The sequence below is a fragment of the Bidens hawaiensis genome, unplaced genomic scaffold (genome assembly GCF_021521415.1).
Source record: "Bidens hawaiensis isolate Kalapana, Puna unplaced genomic scaffold, B.hawaiensis_p1.1 tig00000369_1, whole genome shotgun sequence".
Classification (NCBI taxonomy): Eukaryota; Viridiplantae; Streptophyta; class Magnoliopsida; order Asterales; family Asteraceae; genus Bidens; species Bidens hawaiensis.
The window spans coordinates 5,840,685-5,859,482 of NW_027491028.1; the positions used below are offsets into that span (position 1 = coordinate 5,840,685).

At 33.6% G+C, this 18,798-nt stretch overlaps 2 protein-coding genes and 1 pseudogene across 2 annotated transcripts; 2 read left to right on the plus strand and 1 right to left on the minus strand.

The window, feature by feature from the left end:
• The first annotated feature begins 725 nt into the window (after positions 1-725).
• LOC143623984 (CST complex subunit TEN1-like) lies at positions 726-1,986 on the plus strand. The gene is made up of 3 exons (XM_077094755.1): positions 726-852; positions 950-1,100; positions 1,633-1,986. Exons 1-3 carry the CDS (start codon positions 746-748, stop codon positions 1,750-1,752), a joined length of 378 nt encoding a protein of 125 aa, XP_076950870.1. The 5' UTR covers positions 726-745; the 3' UTR covers positions 1,753-1,986.
• An 11,138-nt stretch (positions 1,987-13,124) lies between these two features.
• Positions 13,125-16,442, plus strand: LOC143624450 (putative protein phosphatase 2C 34). Its single transcript, XM_077095105.1, has 5 exons — positions 13,125-13,855; positions 14,403-14,711; positions 15,217-15,334; positions 15,424-15,656; positions 16,084-16,442. The coding sequence occupies exons 1-5, from the start codon at positions 13,613-13,615 to the stop codon at positions 16,249-16,251; spliced, it is 1,071 nt and encodes a 356-aa protein (XP_076951220.1). The 5' UTR covers positions 13,125-13,612; the 3' UTR covers positions 16,252-16,442.
• A 1,582-nt stretch (positions 16,443-18,024) lies between these two features.
• On the minus strand, positions 18,025-18,535 carry LOC143623990 (early light-induced protein 2, chloroplastic pseudogene; annotated as a pseudogene).
• Positions 18,536-18,798: the final 263 nt, after the last annotated feature.

Genomic DNA, 18,798 nt, shown 5'->3' on the forward strand with positions numbered 1-18,798 from the left:
ATTATGAATAATAATAAACACTGATTATCAATTGTATCGACATCGTCCCTATTTATATATTAAATAATTACATATTAACCCTACTAATTACAATAAGACCCCTATACTTAATATAAATATTAATAAGTTTAGTTTATACACTAATAGGAATCAACGCCGAAAAAAATGCAATAGTTGGAACAACATAAACCAATTTTTCTAATAATAATAAAACAAAAGGAAAGAAGGGCGACAAGAATTCAACCCCCCCCCCCCCAACCTAACCCAACCCAACACACACACACACATTTCGTCTCTTTATCGCCTAGGGTCGTTGTGCAATCCATTTATCGTTCACTTTGGGCATGTTATTGCCCTCACTACGGGTGGCCTAAGATGGTGATAAATATTTTCATTGGAAATCAAATATAAGAACGATATATCCAAAACCACATACGGTTTAAGAGGTCGGGTTGGGTGCTTCATCATACATTGCTATCACTCGAGGTGGAGTTTGCCCTAATTAATTCACATTCAAATTCACCGGTAACTCACACTTTTTTCTCTCATACTTTAATTTGTTGTTAATTATCTCCGTTTGATTTAATTGATAATACTGGCCGTAGGTGTTGAATGTTAAATTGTTATTTTCCTAATTCATACTTAATTATTTGAACAATTGCTTGAATTACAAACACAAATAAGTTTGAGCAATTGCTTACAATAATATTATATTGTTTTCTGTGAATTGTTAGTTAGGGCTTCAATGGCATCGTCACCTAATGTACCCTCTGGTACCTTGGTTATTTTACAAGAACTTAACTCGTCTTCACCGCACTTCAAGCATGGTGCATCCCTTAGGGTTACTGGAAAGTGAGTCAATTCTTTTTATTTCATATGCTATGCATTTTAAGGAATAATCATGTAATGTTTAATATTTATTTGCTTGATTATTGTTTTGTGATTTTAGGTTACAAGAATACAATGTAGGGACGGCCATTGCTGTTATTGCTGACGGAGGCGCTACACTGGCGGTTGACACGCAGCATCTGAGACTTGGTCTTCGAGTCGGTTCTCTTTACCAGTTCATTGGAGAACTCTCCATTCAACCAAGTAATGAGGTACGGGAACACCATGTCTCCTTCGTTTAATTATGTTCATGACGTTTGTTTGCATTCATTTATTCAAATTCGTTTATGTGTATTTATGTTGCTAGTTTACATTTGTTTAAGTTCGTTTGTTTATATATCTATTAAATTTTTTAGGCACATTACAGCTTAGTCTATTATAATGACATTAAAATATCACCCAGTACAGTTTGGTCGAGTTTTTATAAGTTTTTAGGCCCAACAGATTGATGTTCAGGTTTACTTTTAATTGGTGGTTGCTAAGTTATGTCTGTTTTTTTAATTTTCAGTTAAGGTTGTGAATCGTTCGTTTATACTATTAATGAACAAATATAGACAAACATGTACACATTCATTTTCTTAATAAATGAACACAAATAAGAAAACCTCATTCGTTATTTGTTCGTGTTCGATCGTTTGTTCGCTTAAAGTTAAACGAACGAACACGAACGTGTCTGGCTTGTATTCTTTCGGTTCATTTAAAGGCCTGCTTATAACCATTGGCTCGTATATATTTTTATTTCAGGGTATATTGAAAGCAAGAGTGGGTAGAAATGTAGATGGGATGGACCTTAACTTGTATCAACAGTCTTTGAAGCTGTTAAGACCGTTTCAATCTGACCAAAGCAGTCATTTCAATGGATAATCGGAGTTTGTGATGAACATGTTTATTCTGAAAATTGAAAGCTGCAATATTTCTTTTTCAAGAAAGTTTTCATCTTACATTGTACGTTCTTTAACTTATTTATCTTTTGTTTTATGTTTATATCAAAAATGCATAGAAATTATTGCTATGATGATAGTACAATGTTGTCCTTGACAACACCAAGCAGCTTGTGTGGTACTTAAAGTTGAGTGATGTTAGATATTTCATATCCATCAAACAGAGTCTGTCTTTTGACTTTGCATTCAACTCTAATTTTGTAACTATAGCAAATTGCTACATTGTTTTTCAACTAAATAAATTGTTTTTTTTTCATTAAATACTTGTATATTTATTATTATCCATAACAATTAAATTTAGAGGATTGATTTTGGTCAATAATGATATTTTTAAGTGTCTATTGAAACATACTTCAAATGTTTGATATGCATACAATTTTATGCATACAAAATGTAAATGTATACCAGTGTACGTCAAATTGTTTCTGCATTGAACGAGAGAATGATACATGTTATTAGTTGTTGATTGTGCGTCGTGAAACTGTGTTTCTTTCTCTTCTCCATTATATAAGGCTAACGCACGTACGGATATGTGCATGGAAGGGTGTTGAAAATCTAAACAACACAAAACATTAGTTTAGTTTGGGTCAATATATGACATATTGCCCTTTGTGCTCACAGCTAACTGCAAACAAGTAGATGGGAACGGGGTGGACCTTAATTTGTACCAGCAGTCTTTGAAGCTGTTAAGACAGTTTCCAATCAACAAGCAGGAAACTTTTTCACCAAAAGCAAATACCCTAGACAATATATACATGCAAAACTATCGATTTGTCATCCGGTTCATTCTTTTTTACCACGTCCAGAAGCTACAAGATTTATCAATCGCGTAAGACAAAATGCGAGATGTAAGAGAGGTGCGTGAGGATCACTGGGAACGTACACCTGTTGGAGATTGAAGTGAATAGGAGTAGAAATGGATGAGAACAATTGGGCACAATTGGAATTGATATTATATCTCCCACATGCAATCATATTAACTAATATATACATGAATGCAGCTGTTTTTTCGTCTTTGGGCAAAGACAATAATCTTTTGAACCATGAAAACATACACCTAAAACTTACTCTTAAAATCCAGATGCCACTAAGAGGCTGTTTGGTTCATTCAGATCTGAATGAGTCAAATCTGAATGAGCCTCTGTCCCATTCAGCAACAACAAGTCTGAATGAATCGGATGTTTACATCTGAATGGTTCCATTCAGATGTAAACAAACAGCCCCTGATAGGGACCGATTCGAGATGGCCAATCTCCCGTTTTAGCCTTCTGTAGTAGGCAAACACTCTCAAGAATTTAGAGAAGTGAACAAGATATTGCTGCCAATTTTCTATATTTTTCATTACTTTAAATCTAATCAAGCAAACATTTCTATCGGCTAAACAAAGTAAACGATAAAAAAACTGAAACATGGATATAAAACATGGGATCATGGACTACTAAAGCTGATAATATGAAACATGCATGCAACAGTGGAGAACGTGGGCTTGAGGGTGACGTGGAGGTGACCAAGTGATAATGCATGTATCAAAACCAAAAGAGCAAAGGCGTGTGAAATCGATAATGTCTTTTGCATTTAAAAGTAAAATTATTTCAAATTAGAAATCAAAATATGATGTACCCAAAACCATACGAGTTCATGGGTTGGACCGGACGTAGTTCGCTTGATTTATTTATTTATGTTTGTACCGAGTATAGTCTTTGAAGTAGTTACGACAATTTCAATCTAACCAAAACATTCATTTCAAAGGATAATATAAATCTGTGATGAACATTGAAAATTGAAATTTTCAAGTCTTATACTCTTATTCAAATAAGTTTTTGTGTTATATATATTTAGTTATTTTTAATTTTTAATTTTGTTGTATACTTGTATTGTGGACGTTTAACCGGTAATCTAGCATACCAGAGATGGAATCTTTGGGTGTGCATCCAGTTCTTCAACGCATAAATTTTCCACTTAGGAAATCAAATCACATATCGAAGATGTAAAGCTTTTTCTATACATAGTACTAGTAGGGTTGGCCCTCATCTAATCCCGTATACTTTTCCACCTAGGTTAAATGTCATGGTTCACTAAATAGAAACTTTATAACTTGGTATACCTTATAAAGTTTATTGAACTGTCACATTAACATACTATTTTTACTTACTTATCTTTTGTTTTATGCTCACATCAATGCATAAATATTGTTTCTGTGATTCTTTCCTTGACAAGACCAAGCAACTTGTGTGATACTAGTTGAGTGATGTTAGATATTTTATATTTGTATGATTGTATCAAACAAAATGGATATTTTGCCATCAAAAAGTTTTTATCTATCTTTTGACTTTATATTCAACTCTGATTTCGTGACTATCGAATATTGCTACACTATTTTCAAAAAAAAAAAATTCATTATAATACTTATATGGGTTAAACATTGTAAATGTATTCCTTCATCTATGATCTATTATAAACAATATTTGTAAAGTAAATGCATCTTAACATGTTTTTAGAACAAAAATTCACACGTTCTCTAACTCTTATGTGAATTAAATTTCTTAGAGTTAGAATCCTTATCGTTAGAAAGACGAAGTTTTATTTCAACACAAAAAGACTGCTAAACCAAAGACTCTTTAGTACATCTAATCGTTTGATAAAGAATTTTAAAATTACTTAAAATTTTGTATGTGCTTTCTTTACGGATATTTTAAATTAAATCAAATTAAAAAGGAAAGAAAAGAAAATAAATAAGACAATTGAAGCAAAGATTATTTTAGTATATGTGTATATAAATGATAAATATTATTTATTTAAGAGGGTTATTGCAACATCCCGTTTTCTTGTTTCGGTTAATAAACGAAAGTATGAGTTATTATGAGTCGAGCTAGTGTTGGGTTAAATGGAATTGGGTTATGGACTTGGGTTATGAAGGAAAGAGGAAAAGACCATGGGCTTAAGCCCATGATCCATAATTATATAAGTCATATTTCACGCATGTTCCATACACCTCCTAAAACACACACTTAAGCTCTCTCTCTAGTCTTTCTTTCTCTCTAGCCGAAATCACCAAGAAACCGAGCATCAACCCGAGGTAATGATAGTATGTTATTGTATGAGCTTAAACCCATTAGATCTAGTTGCGAAACGAGAAGCCGACACCGTTAAACCGTTTAAGTCACGAGATCCTGGTGGAATTGGGTATAAACCGAGCCTAAGATGAGCTTAAGGATCACCTTAGCTCAGATCTGGATCGAACGGGGCGAAAAACGGTGAAAAACGAGTCAAAACTCGTTTTTTCGGCGAAACCACGTTTTTCCGGCGACGGCGCCGGAAAGTATGTACGAGGTAAGAGAATGTCAGAGAATGTTTCTGACATATTCTGACCTAACCCTAATTCGTTAACAGAAGGTTAACGAACCAGGGGTGATTCGTCATGTGATTCGTTAATGAAATCTTAACGAACTAGCCTTAGTTCGTATCCAGATTCGTTAAGGAAAAGATAACGAATTAGCCCCAATTCGTTATAGTCATTTGTTAAAGGAGATAACGAACCAGCTAACGAACTAGATCATGTAAGATAACGAATTAGACAATGAATCAGGCTTAATTCGTTAGGGCAAATGAGTTAGCGAATTAAAAAATAATTTAAAATTCTAAGAAAAATGTGATAAGACAGTTAATGGAAATAAAATTTTTCCAAGCTGACCTGGCAGCTCGACCCCAGCCAGGGACTCTGCCCCTTGGACCCTGCTAGGGGCTACCGCCCCTAGACCCCGCTGCCAGGGGCGCTGCCCCCGGACCCCCGTTCGTTGAGTGTTATAATTAGACTAGAAACGCGATATGAGTAGTGATAGTTAATTGATACATGTAATATTATTATACAGTTAGTCGTGCCCAACTGAATAAATGAATAACTATTAACGGTGAACGTAACCGACTTCAGTTGAGTTTCTAGCCCCACTTCCTTGTTATGTTTTCGGGGCTGTGTGCATACTCGATGTGATAGTTAATACACTTACCTTAAGTGGTAAGTGTATGCCTTATATGAATTATGTATAATGATTGCTTGACGGTGCATGAACGATCTTCGGATATGGCATGGACCGTCGGGTGGTAGCTAAAGATATGAATGATATATATGATGTATGATTGATGTTTGAATGAAGTATGTATGATGTATGAGTTATATATGTATGGTATGTAAATAGTACATGAACGATCTTCGGATATTGCATGTACTGCCTGGTAAAGGTTTGATGATAAAATTATTATATATGAAGAATGAATGATGTATGTATGTATGAAACATATAATTATGTATATAGAAGGGTATGGTATGAAGGTATGGAAGAAAGGGTGACCGGACCCTAATAATATCTGAGGATGGAGGGTACCGGACCCTGATAATATCCGAGGATGAAGGGAGACCGGACCCTAATAATATCCGAGGATGAAGGGTACCGGACCATAATAATATCCGAGGTATGTAGGGTGAGATACCCTTTATAAAGTAAGGTTAGCTATAAATGTGTATGGATGAATGAAGTACAGGTTGTGTATGTAATGCGTACCTTCGGGCACGTATATGTGTATGAAAAGTAAGTTATGTGATTAACTAGAACTCACTCAGCGTAGCTGACTTTTAGTATGCACGCAAGTGAGTAGAATGAGACAACTTGCTTGAGGGGAAGCACATGGCATCGATTTGAAGACACTGACATCTCAATGAAGTTTTATGTTATGATGTTTTTAAAAAACAATGTTTTAAGTTTAAATGATTTGAATGTTCGTTAAAGACAAGAAATGATGGATATGTAATATATTGGTTTGAAGTTTATTATTCCGCGAAAGTTTTAATTAACTCTGATATTTAGAACTGCGTTTATGAGTAAATCCAACGTCCAAAGTAGGGCACTAGTAATGGGGCCTTACAATTATAGAATGAACATGTTCTCTAATAAGAACACGTTAAACAATGTCTATTAATCTCTATTTAAACTTAAATAAATCAAACAAATTTAATTTGTATATATAAAACATACACATGTATTGACTACACATAACTTACACATAAAATAGTTTAAATTTAAAAAAAAACATACAAAAGAATTAATTGGACGATTTGTTATCTACATAACTAACCCCTTTTAAAAAGTTCAAAAACTAAAAAGATATAAACAACTGATACAATAAAATTAAGCGATATAAATTTGTTTCCCACTGTTCTTGCAATAATTTAATATTTTATAATAAAATTTACCTTGTATATCACATAAAAGAAATTAAAACTATCATCTTACTGGTTGTGGCTCAATGAGAAAGCACTCATTTTACTTGTGAGAGATAGGAGGTTCAAACTTCAATATCACCAATTTATATGGGAGATATGAGGGACGACCCTGGCTTGCCAGGGTTCGAGTCCTGATCTCAACCGGTTTTACCGGCTCCTCGTTGTCGTGCCATTTTGGCGGGCGTGGGGGTCGGGTTTTATCCGGTGAATCCCTCAATAGGTGGATCGCTAGGGGCTTCGTCCGTCCGGACTAGTGGCCGGCTCGGGCTACCTTTAGCCAATGGGGGGCGCGTATGGAGTACCCGGCGTTACTTAGTTGGTCGTTCAAAAAAAAATTAATAGGTTGTTTGGTAGTTTACTAATGATGTTATTAAGAGACTTTTCTATATTAGTCCGCATTAAGTGTGTTTGGTTTACCAGAATAATATCTATGAATCAGTTAACAAACCTCTTAATCATTATGCTTCAAAATTACGTTAAACGAAAATTTTACTTCTTTATTTTTACACATGAGTCCATACCCCCAAGTTTATTACTCATGCACTACATCATCGACCCAACACCACCTCCTCTGCCACCGGTCACTACCACATTAGTGATTGAGCACTAACTCAAAGAGAGCCTTAATTAACGCTTACTGGTATAGTGGTTAATTTCAATACAACTTTTATCATCATACATAATAATACTTTACCTAATTTTTTCTAATTCAATATAGGGTTAGGCTAAATGTACCCCCCCCCTTCCCTGGAAAAACCAACTTTCATATTAACCCTTGAAATCATATAATTACCAAATTAGCACAAAAGTAAGGATTTAATATTATTTTTTTTACAAGTTGCGTTTTCTTTTATGATTTCGAGTTTAGGATTTTGGGTTTCGGTTTTAGGGTTTAGGGATCGGGTTTAGGGTTCGGTTTCGGGTTTAGAGTTTAGGGTTTAAGGTTCGGTTTTGGGTTTCGGGTTTAGGGTTTAGGGTTTGGTTTCGGGTTTAGGGTTCGGTTTCGGGTTTTGGGTTTTGGGTTTAGGGTTTCGGGTTTAGGGTTTTGGGTTTTTAGTTTAGGGTTTCGGGTTTAGGGTTTCGGGTTTTTGGTTTTGTTTGTAAAAGATAAAGTGGTAAAATAAGGATATTATAAATATATATACTATTAAAATTAAAAAAAGATATTATAAATATTTATAATATTAATATTAAAAATATTAATATTAAAAAAATAAATTAATAGTAATACTTGATAGTTTTTAATTTGATATATGTAGTGAAGGTTATCAAATGAAAGTAATGTCATAGGGACTAATATGTATATAAATAATGTCAAGAGCTAATTGTAATTTATGTAATAAATTTAGGGGTAAGGTATATTTAGTAAAAATGAAGTAATGGGGGTATATTTAGCGGCACCTATATTTTATTCATCGTACATCATTTCCATGCATATTTAGTTGTATCAAGATAAGACATATTTAATATCTTATGCATCATTATCGTATAATAAAAAAAATCATAAAAGTGTTGAATTCGATTATTTTATTTACGCTTCTATCATTAACAATGATGACACATTTTACTAGTAGGCAAACAAAATTTCAACAATTTTTAACTCAACTTTAACGGAAAACATTATAATTCTTTAATAATAAATTTTGGATTTGTCTACTTTGTAATTATCGTTTGGATTACTTAATTCATCTTTCTTATGGCAGCATCATTTTAAGCCATCAACATATTTTAATTTAACTTTTTGTATACGTTTATAATTTTTTATCACCGACTTACTTCGGACATGTAAGTTTATTCATTTGTTTAATAACAATAATATTTTGCTTGGCTCATATTACTTTGGAATCAAAATGTGTCCTTTCCATCAAATCTAGCTTCATCGTAACTATTATAGCATTAATTAAATCCATATTTTCAATTATTTAAGTTTGTTACCATTAATCAAGTTAATTAAATATAAGGTAAAAGAATGGTGTTGTGAAATTATAAGTTGGGGGATAGTTTTGAATAACAAAGTTAATTTTATTACTATTATTAGACCATAATCAAATTTAAATAATAAAAAATAAAATAAAAACTAACCTTACCTTTTTCTTTCTTTGTTTTTTTTAATATAATAAAAAGTGATTAATTAACATAACGACCAACTACAAACAAGAAAGGCAAGGACCTCTGCAAAGCACGGAAGAACCAACGCAAGAACCCCTAAAACAAACTTATGTCGTGACATTCTTACACCAATTATACCAACAACTCGTAGGGCTCTTACGCTTATTCTTATTTCATAAGAAGCCCAAATAATATCACAAATAATCTGTTCAATTTTAACCTTTTTACTTTCGTAAAGCTTCTTGTTTTTCTTCTTTCAAATCCTCTTATTAGCAATAATCAAAATACTTAAAAGCTCTTCTTCTCTTTCTCATCAGACCTTAAACTGAAATGCAAATTGAAAATGCCTTCCACTAAAACAAAAATAATGAACATTGAAAAAACATGTTAAAATACTTTTTGGTAGTAAATAAAAACAGTTGACCTTTAGCTTTGTGTGAAATGAAATTTAGCTAGCCCTTGTAGTTTATAGTATTTAACCATAAGTCCAATTTGTTGAGAAATCTAGCAAGAAAGTTGTATTAGATTATTCTTTCTTTATGTAATGACATTATTGTCATTTTGAAAAAGTAAACTATCATTTTCGTTCAAGTAGTTTGGTCAATTTTATGTAAATATTTTCTTCGTCCTCGCCATCCTTATAGTTCTAAAACATGTCATTTCCATCCATTTCATTAACCATAGATAAGGGGTATTGGTCTTTTTTTTTCTTTTAATGTATAATTTTCTGAACATGTACAAGTTGTACTGAAAATAACAACTGTATATCAACGTCTTTCTATTTATCTCTTTCTATATCTCGACAACATAACCACGGCCTGATCACAAGCAACATCGAAAATATGTAAATTATTCCTTTTATAGATATTCCCAACATCTATAATGTCTTTATGTGGACAACAAAGTTCGATAATCCAATAATCCGAGGTCATGTAAATTCCTTTAATTTTAATATATCAGTTATTATCACTTCATTTCTTTCTAACTATCTTTTAGAAAACTAGTATTAGCTCTTTTTAAATACTTGCATCTAGTGAACTGTTCCATATAACTAACACCAAAGATATATAATTATAAAATACATTTCAAATGAATCAAACGTGCTAAAAGTAATTTAATGTATTGTTATTTTAATATTCATAATATCTTAAATTTATATTTGTTAGCACTTAATTAATTAATTATAGTTAATAGATTAATAAACAAGTACGATTCCAAAAAAAATGTACACAAACGTGTTGACCCTTAACCCATATCAAGCTCAACCACCGATATCCCCTTATGTAGAGGCGTTCATCGATTCTCTTTTGGATGATTTGGTTTGGTTTTCTTAGCTTTGTAGTGGGGTAAATATTTAATGGGTTGTACAAATAGCAAAAAGAAGTTCATAGCCAAATATATATAAACTCGGTTTCCTCGGTTTAACCAAACAAAGTTCTAACACCGGAAACTGAATAACTAATTCGGTTCGATGGAAAAACAAGACAAAAAGTCGAGTATGTAATATGAATCGGTTTAAACAGTTTCGATTACATTCGACTTCTTATTTAACCAGTATGCAACATAATTTTTTGCACCCTACCTTTTTAGTTTTTACAAGGAGCACATATACTTTCGGGTTAAAGTTGCAACTTGAAAACCATTAAGGGGTGGTAACTGAATAATAGTAATAAGCTTAAGGTGTTAGGTGAAATAATAGTTGCACACTGAAAAAGCAAGTCATCCAATAAAAACCAAGTAATTATTAATATGCATAGAGGAGGGACCCGGTAACAAAACAAAACAGTAAACACGCCCACCTTCGTATACATATATGATCATCCACCCACCATTTCTTGATCAGTACAAAGGACGCGTTATAGACATTTGAGATATATATATATATATGCACACGACCTGTTTGTATATATTCCCAAGTGACTTGGGACAGTTTACTTAAAGAAATACATTGAGTGAAAGTTACCTGAAGCTTCAGAAGCTGCATATATATACTGATCATTATCTTTGCAGGACTATTCTTTAGGTTTCTGTGTGCTTCTGGTCAACTTTTGGGCTGTGCTTTATATCTTACATCTGCCACAAATATTCTTGCTAAAATACAAGGTTCTAAAAGTTTCTTGATTTAGTTATTATTTTGCTTGTTTATGAAGATTTATGGATCACTTATGATATTTGTTGTTTTGATATTTTGATGTTATATATCTTGTTTTTTTAGATTGTTAATAACATATAGGTTTAATTCCAGTTGAGTTTAGATTCATTTGTTATTGATATTGGAATCAAAAGAACAAGAATTTGATGGGTATCTGTCACAGAAAGTTAAATAATTTCCAAATCTGAACCAAATAAATTATTGAGTCAGTGAATTACTAAGGTCTAAATTCATTTTTTTTTCTTTATGGAGTCAAATAATTAAGATCAACAGGCCATGTTCACTGACAGAAATTTTGCATTTTCTTGTAGTGTAAAGAAATAAGAATAAAAGATTGTTACAGAAGTTGTCTGGATCTTGTTATTATCTGATATATTTATGATTATCTGCTTTATCATTTTTTCTGAAAGGCGGTAATATATTAGAAAGCATCGACCGAGTACAAACTAGACGCCAAAAAACAGAAAAAAATTATATGACTAAAAGAGGATTTTATCTTTTACATTTGTTTATAATTATTCTATCTCTAATTTGGATATTAAGATAGTTATTGAATTATTATCGTTATCATTTCTTTTTCATTGTAACATCTTTATATATACTTAAATAGGTCAGGTTTTCAGTTATTCAATACACATAAAATATTATGCACCATCTAATATCGTTTGTTCATCATTACTGTGTTCTCGAGTTTCATTTAAGGAGAGAAAAGAAAGGGAGAGGAATTCATTTAAGAAAAGAAAGACAAGGAAAAGAAAATTTTCTCTTCTTATCTTTTCTTTTGGTATATGCTCTTTTGCTTCAACTTATTTTCCTTCTTAATCTTTTCAATTTGGAAAGATACAAATTCTTTTATTTTACTCATCATTTTCTCTTCCTTCCCCTCCTTTTCTTTCTTTAAATGAAACTCGGGAACACCTCTTTTAAATTTTCCTTCCTTTTCCTTTCTTAAATGAAACTCGGGAACACAACATATTTTTTCCATCCCTCATTTTCCTTCCCTTTCCTCAGTTAAATAAAACTCGGGAAAAGAAATATAGGGGAAGAAAAATGTGCCACTTCATTTCATGTTTCTGAGTTTAATGAAAATGAAAGGAAATGAAAGAAAATTTAAGAGTTAATAGGTAGTTAATGTTATACACACACACATTTTCTCTCATAATCTTTCCAATTTGAAAGGATGAGTATGGACTACAATTTTCAAACATTTTCTCTCCCTTCCCCTTCCCTCCCCTCTCATTCTTAAAAAATCTCTGAAACATGATTCATTCTATTTTCTTCTCATTTCCTTCTCCTTACCTCTTTAAATGAGACCCGGTCATATTCTCAATGGGAATCTTCCTAAATGTGATTTTTTTTTTTACTTTTTTTTGTAAAATATCATTATTGATCATCTTGAATATCCAAACTCTAGTCAAAATTCAAGTTTCTACCACTTATATTTGAAACATATATATGGAGCCTTAAAAGGTTCCATTTTTAGAAAACAGGTAGGTATAAGTCACAATTAACGTATCGTAAACTTGAGTAGTATGAGGTTTAAATCCATGTTTCACTAGTTTTTGTTTATCTTCAATCACCTAAAGGCCACCTGTCCAGCACAAACAGTACTGCTTATCAGATCTCATTGGTTAGCCGTGTATTAGTAAGTGGGTCCCATAAGTTTTCTAAGTAAATGGTTTTCATGATTGCCAAAAACGCATCTCAAATGGCTAGATGGGAGTATATATCATCCATGTAATGTAAAGATTTTATGCCACCTAAAGGAAGATCAGAAGGATGTGCTTGTGGTCCATCTAGGCTGTTGATTAGTTTGGTCCAAGACGTGGATGGAAAACAGGATACCATACTTTGCCTGCTATTTTGTTATTTTTCAATCATGGTCCAAAAAAGAGACTCATTTGACCTTACTTGATATCAAGCCAAAGTCCCAAAAGAAAATTTGATCACGCGTTCCCTTCATAATTTGTGACACATGTTACATAAACATAATATACTTTAGTTATCAATCATTTTCTCTACCAAAAGTTTACCATCCATAATAAAAAATCTTCCCTTTGGATTCAAAATATCTGACCAACATATATTTGAAGTCAAATTAGTTCTGTGTGTTTGAACTAGTTATATAAGTGGACTCCGTTCATAGTTACATACTTACATGAATGGATGAATCTTTAATGTTATTATGGGTTGGTTTTGTTAGTATAATATAATAACTTTCTAGGTATCAACTGAATTGTAGAAAAGATGGTGCAATTCTCGTCTTTGTTGAGCGGATTAACGAAAAATATTGCAACGAAAAACGGGAAGAAACGGAGGATTAATCTGGGAAGAGAAGCTACTGAGGCTTTGGCAAAAGAAGCAAGGAAAAACGGGTTACTATTAACATCTTCGGGTAACGTTGGTGCCAAATGGTCTGATAACTATGTTTCTGCATACTCTAAGGGAGGAAATAAAGGGATTAATCAAGATTGCTTCATTGTATGGAAGGTAAATCATTTCATTAAGCCCATATTTTTTGCTCTGTCTTTCTATAAAAGATAATAATTTATAAAGATCATGAGTTTATATTAAGTTAAACGAAGATAACACAAACGTACACATAAAAATCTAACTCGTGTGGTAGGGTCTGAGGAGGGTGGTACGGGTGTGCAGAAGTGGGTTTGGGTTGATTTTGAGCTTAAACCAAGTTTTGAGTTGAAAACCGTCCGGGTGGTTCGGTTTGGTTTTTCCATTTGGGTTTGGAATTTAGGACTATATCTTTTTGTTAGTTTAGGCTAAAATATTTGGGTTACACTATTTATTGAATTCTTGTAAACTAATTACATGCAAAACCGATACCGATACCGAACTGAAGAATCCAATTGTCACAAAAAAACATAAAACTAAACCATTGATTTTTGTTTGGGTTTGGTGATTTAGGTTATAGGATGTTTTTTTAGTTACATGCACACCTCGAGGGGTGGGATGACAAATACTAAAAATAAAAGTAGCCTTTCCTCAACTTATATTAATTTGAATGTTGGTTAAATTGCAGGGTTTTGGAGGGAAGGAAGATGTGATGTTTTGTGGCGTTTTTGACGGGCACGGCCCATGGGGCCATCTGGTGGGAAAACGAGTGAAGAAAGTAATGCCAGCTTATCTGCTTCATTTTTGGCAAGAAACAATGGCTCAATGTTCAATCTTGATGAATGGTGAGATGTTTAAAAATGCTAACTTTGACCAATTTGGAATGTGGAAGAAATCTTTCTTGAAGGCTTGTGCTACTGTTGATTATGATCTTGAGCTTCATCCTGTTATTGATTCATTTTACAGTGGTACGGCTGCATTAACTGTCATACGCGAGGTAATTGCTTGTAATTTGTTTTTGAAATATACATGATCTAATCGAATCAGTTTTCTTTAAAGTCAAACTTGAGGTCGCAATTTCAACTCGTTTATTCATGAATGTGTTGATTTATGTTATGAATTTTTTTCTCTCTAAAATGTCATATGGGTCGGGTCATTTTTCAATCTTATCCCATTTTACATAGAGAATATTAAAGCATTTTATTGAAGAACCAGATTATATTATAAGTGACAATCTTGACTGGTTCTTCGAAAAACGGTTAATTTGGGAGAAAATAAATTGTATAAGGGCTCATTGGGATCCGGATCACCTCAAACTAGTCAATGGTTCAATTTCGTTCTACTCAAATTAGGTAGCGGGTCAAAACGGTCAACTGTGGTAAAACTTGTAAGGGTCCAAATGAGACAGCTTCAAACAATCATAAATATTCATAATGATACATTTTTTGTTATCATAATAGATTTTATGCTGCTAATACTTTTTTCATTATCATGACTCACAGGATGATCTTTTGGTGTTAGCAAATGTTGGCGATTCTCGAGCCGTTCTAGGTACAACTTCAGATGATGGTAGCCTAGTAGCTGTTCAACTTACTGTCGACTTTAAACCAAATGTACCTCGTATGCACTCTCCTACATAGCCTAATTATATGAATTCTAGTTATCTAAATGTATGTTTTTTGGCACTTACTATTTTATCCTTGTTTTAGAGGAAACTGATAGAATACATAAGTCGGGAGGGCGTGTGTGTGAAGCAGAAGACGAGCCCGGTGTGTCCAGGATTCGGGCTCCTATTGATGAGGCACCAGATGGACCAGGGCTTGCGCTTTCAAGGGCTTTTGGTGACTTCTTTGTTAAAGATTTCGGTCTTATTTCTGAGCCAGATGTCATACAAACAACTGTAACTGCACGCGATCGTTTTGTCATTTTGGCGACTGATGGGGTATGATCATAACTTTTAAACATGTCAAATCTGAAACATAAACACAAAATTGTTTAATAAGTGGGTTACACGACATGAAACATCTAACACGATTAAATATAACCAGTTCAATAAGACATGACGTCGACATGTTTAACATGAATATTGACACGGTTCACTAAATGAGGTTGAAAAATAATATGACATAGTTAACATTAGAAGATAAAAATAACAAATATTTAATCATATATAATTATAATATATATTATCAATTATAAAATGATAAAACTATGTTGTTTTGATAAGCGTGTCATAAACACGTTGTGTCAACTGTCGACCTATTAGCCTATGTAACACATAAAGTTAAATGTGTTTTGGGTGTGATAGATATGTTGCGTCAACCATCTAACCTGTACAACACGATAAGTTAAACATGTACGTGTGTCAGATATGGGATGTCGTTTCAAATGAAAAGGCAGTGGAGATTGTTGCAGCTGGAAGGGAGGAATCGGCCAAAAGGGTGGTCGAGTATGCAGCCACGCAGTGGAAGCAAAAGCGGCCTGGATACGCGGCAGATGACATTTCAGTTGTGTGCCTATTTCTCCACAATGAGTGATCAGTCATCTTTTACATGATCATGAATGTTGTTGGCATATGGTGAGCAATGTCTTATTGCTGGTAGTATCCACTTTGTATGTAAAGTGTCTTAACTAATCCTTTCTTATATATTCCTATCTTTGTTATGTGTAACATCAAGGCCCAATAACCGGAGCCCAAAGTGTAATAATATATAGATATATAATGTGAGAGTTGGTATTGGTATTGGGCTAGGTAAGATATATTTCTTGGTTATATTGAGAAATAATGCAAATGAAGTGAATAATTTGTTAATGGGTATGAAATCGGCAATCCTCTGATTAATCATGTCCATGTATATTTATATTATATACAATGAAATAATGAATAGACTAACTATATGAGAATAAGATTACTATCATTCATTCAATAAACAAAATCATCTCCTATAATATTGCCTCTACATATCGAAGCAGAAGGTTGTCGAATGTTGAGATTGTGTTTGAAATTATCGAACATAACTAAAGTGAAGATGCCAGCAATCTGATGACGAGATGGGACATGTAAAACACGATCTTAGCCTTCGTCAAACTTTTCACGAACAAATTGTATATCCAACTCAGTGTGTTTCGTGCGTTGCTATTGAACCTGCTTGCAATAAAGGTAGACGACACTCACATTGTCGCAATAGACTTATTAATGTGGCATGAGTAAGCGGATTATTAAGCTCCAAATAAGGGAGGATGGTTGTCCAAAATGCCGAAAAGAGTCAAAAGAGGGGGATGGCCGGTTTTGTGTCTAAATTTTATAGGACTTTTAATCTTGGAATAACAACTCAAAGAACACAAACATGATAATAGTTGGATAAGGGTTAGATATCAACCCCAAATTAAAGGTATAGAGATTCAAATTAATGTTAACAAATTCACTTTACAAATGGGACGTTCCTTCGTCCATGAATCCTTTTTCGGCCTTAGCCTGGTTTGAATACGCCAAGTTGAATAAAAAGGTTTTACTTGATGCTATCATTATGACAACCTAGTGGATGAATTGATGTCCAGAAATTGAGTGGTTTTCCAAAAATATGACGGTTCGACTAAAGTGTTTCTTCAATGTTTCGCTTTTACGGATTTCTAGAATAAACTATAAGGCTAACTTTAGATGGGTCAAGTGGTCGAAGAGTCGACATTGGACATGACCCCGAAATGACAGGTGTGCACATTAGATTTTCTGCCATTAAAAAAAAATGTATTATGTGGTTTCAAAGCCCTCTTATATTTGGTAATGTTTAGTTGTTTGCCCATCTACTTTCTTACTGGTATGTTTTCTTTGATAATATATATATATATATATATATATCTGGCCATAAGAAAAAACCGAGTTCAGTTTATACTAGCTCATTTAAATAAATAGTACAAGTGTTAGAAAAGTATCGTATCAGCACAAGGATAAGGGTTATGGATGAATAGATGTTTACAAATTCACTTTACCATGCTTTTATATTCTTTAATAAAAGTAGTTTTTTTTTTTTTTTAAAATTTAAGTGTAGATCATTATTAACTTCTTACTAAGCTTGGATTTACTATGATGACTAATGGTTTATATATATAACAGCTATTCTCTTTAGAATTGTATGCCTATATATGCTGCGTTTTAAACAAAAGAAATTCTTCTCTCCTTTTTATTTACTGGTTTTACGTGTAACATTAATTTCTTTTCATCTTGTTGACAAATATATAAACAAAACTATATATATATATATATATATATATTAATTTCCCTGAAATTAATTAGTTTACATGATTATAATAATCTACACAAGTGCATTGGCTGTAACATACTCGGTAAAAGCCAAAGCCACCAAACCCAACATCGCAAACCGCCCATTCCAGAGCTCCGCATCCGACGTCATCAACCCACTGGACTTTGACTCCGCCTTCACCCCTTTAAACAGCGGCACCAACGTCAGCACCACACTCGTCCCAACAAACACCCCTACGCCACCGTTAGAGACCTGAGTCAACACACCTTGGCCACTGCTTAGCTCCACAGCCATTGCTGACACAAACCCTATCATCGCCAACCTCCCGTTTATCCTCTCGGGTGCTGGCCCACTGAACGCCAACACGTCTGAGAATCTAGTTCCCTGTACCTTTGGTGTTGGAGGAGTGTTCATTGGTGGTTGTGGTGCCCTCGGTTGAAGCATCTTGAGGTGGTTGTTGTTGTGGTGGCTGACACATGCATCTGACGGAGAAGGTACTGGTGGTGGTTCTTTTGAAGGGTGTGGTGAGACGGGTTGAAGTGAAAACTGAAGAAGCTGCCATTGAGAAGGATGATAATGATAATATGTTAATTGTTGTGTGTAATGTGTAGTAGAAGCTGCTGCTGTTGGTGATTAAGTTGGTGGTGGGTTTAATATATATATATAGGAGTTGGTGAAGACATGGGAGTGGATGGTTAGAGGGCCACGTTGGTGGGTTTTTGAGGCATGGCCACGTGGCTTTCAAACTAGCCGCTAGGAGGTGGTTGTGGTGAGTTTAAATGCTACATGTGTTTCACTGAGTGACTGACTGGTGGTTGGCTACGT